Genomic DNA, 1,844 nt, shown 5'->3' with positions numbered 1-1,844 from the left:
ATCCGTATCCAAAAAATCCGTATCCAAAAAATCCGTATCCAAAAAATCCGTATCCAAAAAATCCGTATCCGCCTCCAAAAAATCCGTATCCGCCTCCAAAAAATCCGTATCCGCTTCCAAAAAATTCGTATCCGCTTCCGCTTCCAAAAAATCCGTATTCAAAAAATCCGTATCCAAAAAATCCGTATCCAAAAAATCCGTATCCAAAAAATCCGTATCCAAAAAATCTGTATTCAAAAAATCCGTATCCGCCTTTCAAAAAATCCGTATCCGCTTCCAAAAAATTCGTAATCCGCTTCCAAAAAATCCGTATCCGCCTTTCAAAAAATCCGTATCCGCCTCCAAAAAATCCGTATCCGACTCCAAAAAATCCGTATCCGCTTCCAAAAAATTCGTATCCGCTTCCGCTTCCAAAAAATCCGTATTCAAAAAATCCGTATCCAAAAAATCCGTATCCAAAAAATCCGTATCCAAAAAATCCGTATCCGCCTTTCAAAAAATCCGTATCCGCCTCCAAAAAATCCGTATCCGCCTCCAAAAAATCCGTATCCGCCTCCAAAAAATCCGTATCCAAAAAATCCGTATCCAAAAAATCCGTATCCAAAAAATCCGTATTCAAAAAATCCGTATCCAAAAAATCCGTATCCAAAAAATCCGTATTCAAAAAATCCGTATCCGCCTTTCAAAAAATCCGTATCCGCCTCCAAAAAATCCGTATCCGCCTCCAAAAAATCCGTATCCGCTTCCAAAAAATTCGTATCCGCTTCCGCTTCCAAAAAATCCGTATTCAAAAAATCCGTATCCAAAAAATCCGTATCCAAAAAATCCGTATCCAAAAAATCCGTATCCGCCTCCAAAAAATCCGTATCCGCTTCCAAAAAATTCGTATCCGCTTCCGCTTCCAAAAAATCCGTATTCAAAAAATCCGTATCCAAAAAATCCGTATCCAAAAAATCCGTATCCAAAAAATCCGTATCCGCCTCCAAAAAATCCGTATCCAAAAAATCCGTATCCGCCTCCACCCTCAACCTCCTAAAAAAATCCAGACTCTTTCCCTGTCTTGTCTCGCCTGTCCGTATTACAACGCCTAGTTCCACTATCTACGAAACTGACAAATCGGAAGGAATTCTCGCCCAACATGGCCCAACCACGAACATCTGACAAACCTATGGAAGCAATTGTGGTGTTTGTGAATAAAAGACAAATTAAAAACAGAGAAAACCTGAAAATGTTTGAGACTCGGATTTATTGAGAAACAAGAGAAGGAAAAAGAAGGCCGAGATCAATTCATCATTCTATGTCTGCTTATATAGTTTATGACGGATTGTCAATTGACTTGATCCTATTATAATAAATCGTTTATCCTGTAGATATTGCCGTTGAACGTACTGTGCACGAATAACAAGAGGATACGGCTGTCCTTGTGACTTTTGGTTACCAAGGAGACGTTGGATTTGTGAATGTGGACCGCATTTATGTCAGAGGTCGGTTCCTGAATGAAGATGGTCATAAGGTTCATCTTCAGTGATTAGTATTTGAGTGTGGTACAACTCGGTATATTTGAACTGGGGACGTTCTGAGGATGAGATTTATCCGTGGAGATGCACATAATGCAATGAAAGAGGAATGAAGTATGTGGAATACATTATTTTATTATACCAAACACGACAAAATATATCTGGTGCCCATTAACTTCTCGTTTTATTTATTTATTTATTTGCATACTGTAACATATTTTGAACCGCCGAACACGCGATGTTGTACAATACGTCTTGGTGCTCTCTGCAGAGGGGCTCAATTCAATCAATTAATAATTCCAAACCGAGAACCTTCTCAAGAAGCCC

The 1,844-nt window shown here is 39.1% G+C and overlaps 1 protein-coding gene across 1 annotated transcript; it reads right to left on the bottom strand.

Annotated features, from left to right (window-relative positions):
- Window positions 1–1,276: 1,276 nt before the first annotated feature.
- Window positions 1,277–1,598, bottom strand: BYT42DRAFT_58399 (uncharacterized protein). Its single transcript, XM_051569842.1, has one exon. It carries the CDS (start codon window positions 1,517–1,519, stop codon window positions 1,346–1,348), a length of 174 nt encoding a protein of 57 aa, XP_051421230.1. The 5' UTR covers window positions 1,520–1,598; the 3' UTR covers window positions 1,277–1,345.
- Window positions 1,599–1,844: the final 246 nt, after the last annotated feature.

This window comes from Radiomyces spectabilis (assembly GCF_025331425.1).
Source record: "Radiomyces spectabilis strain NRRL 2753 chromosome Unknown BYT42scaffold_10, whole genome shotgun sequence".
Lineage (NCBI taxonomy): Eukaryota > Fungi > Mucoromycota > Mucoromycetes > Mucorales > Radiomycetaceae > Radiomyces > Radiomyces spectabilis.
This window is presented reverse-complemented; position numbering and strand designations above follow the sequence as displayed.

Bases quoted from the DNA above. Each gene is read 5' to 3' on its own strand.
- BYT42DRAFT_58399 (XM_051569842.1), bottom strand. From the start codon at position 1,519: ATGAACCTTATGACCATCTTCATTCAGGAACCGACCTCTGACATAAAT.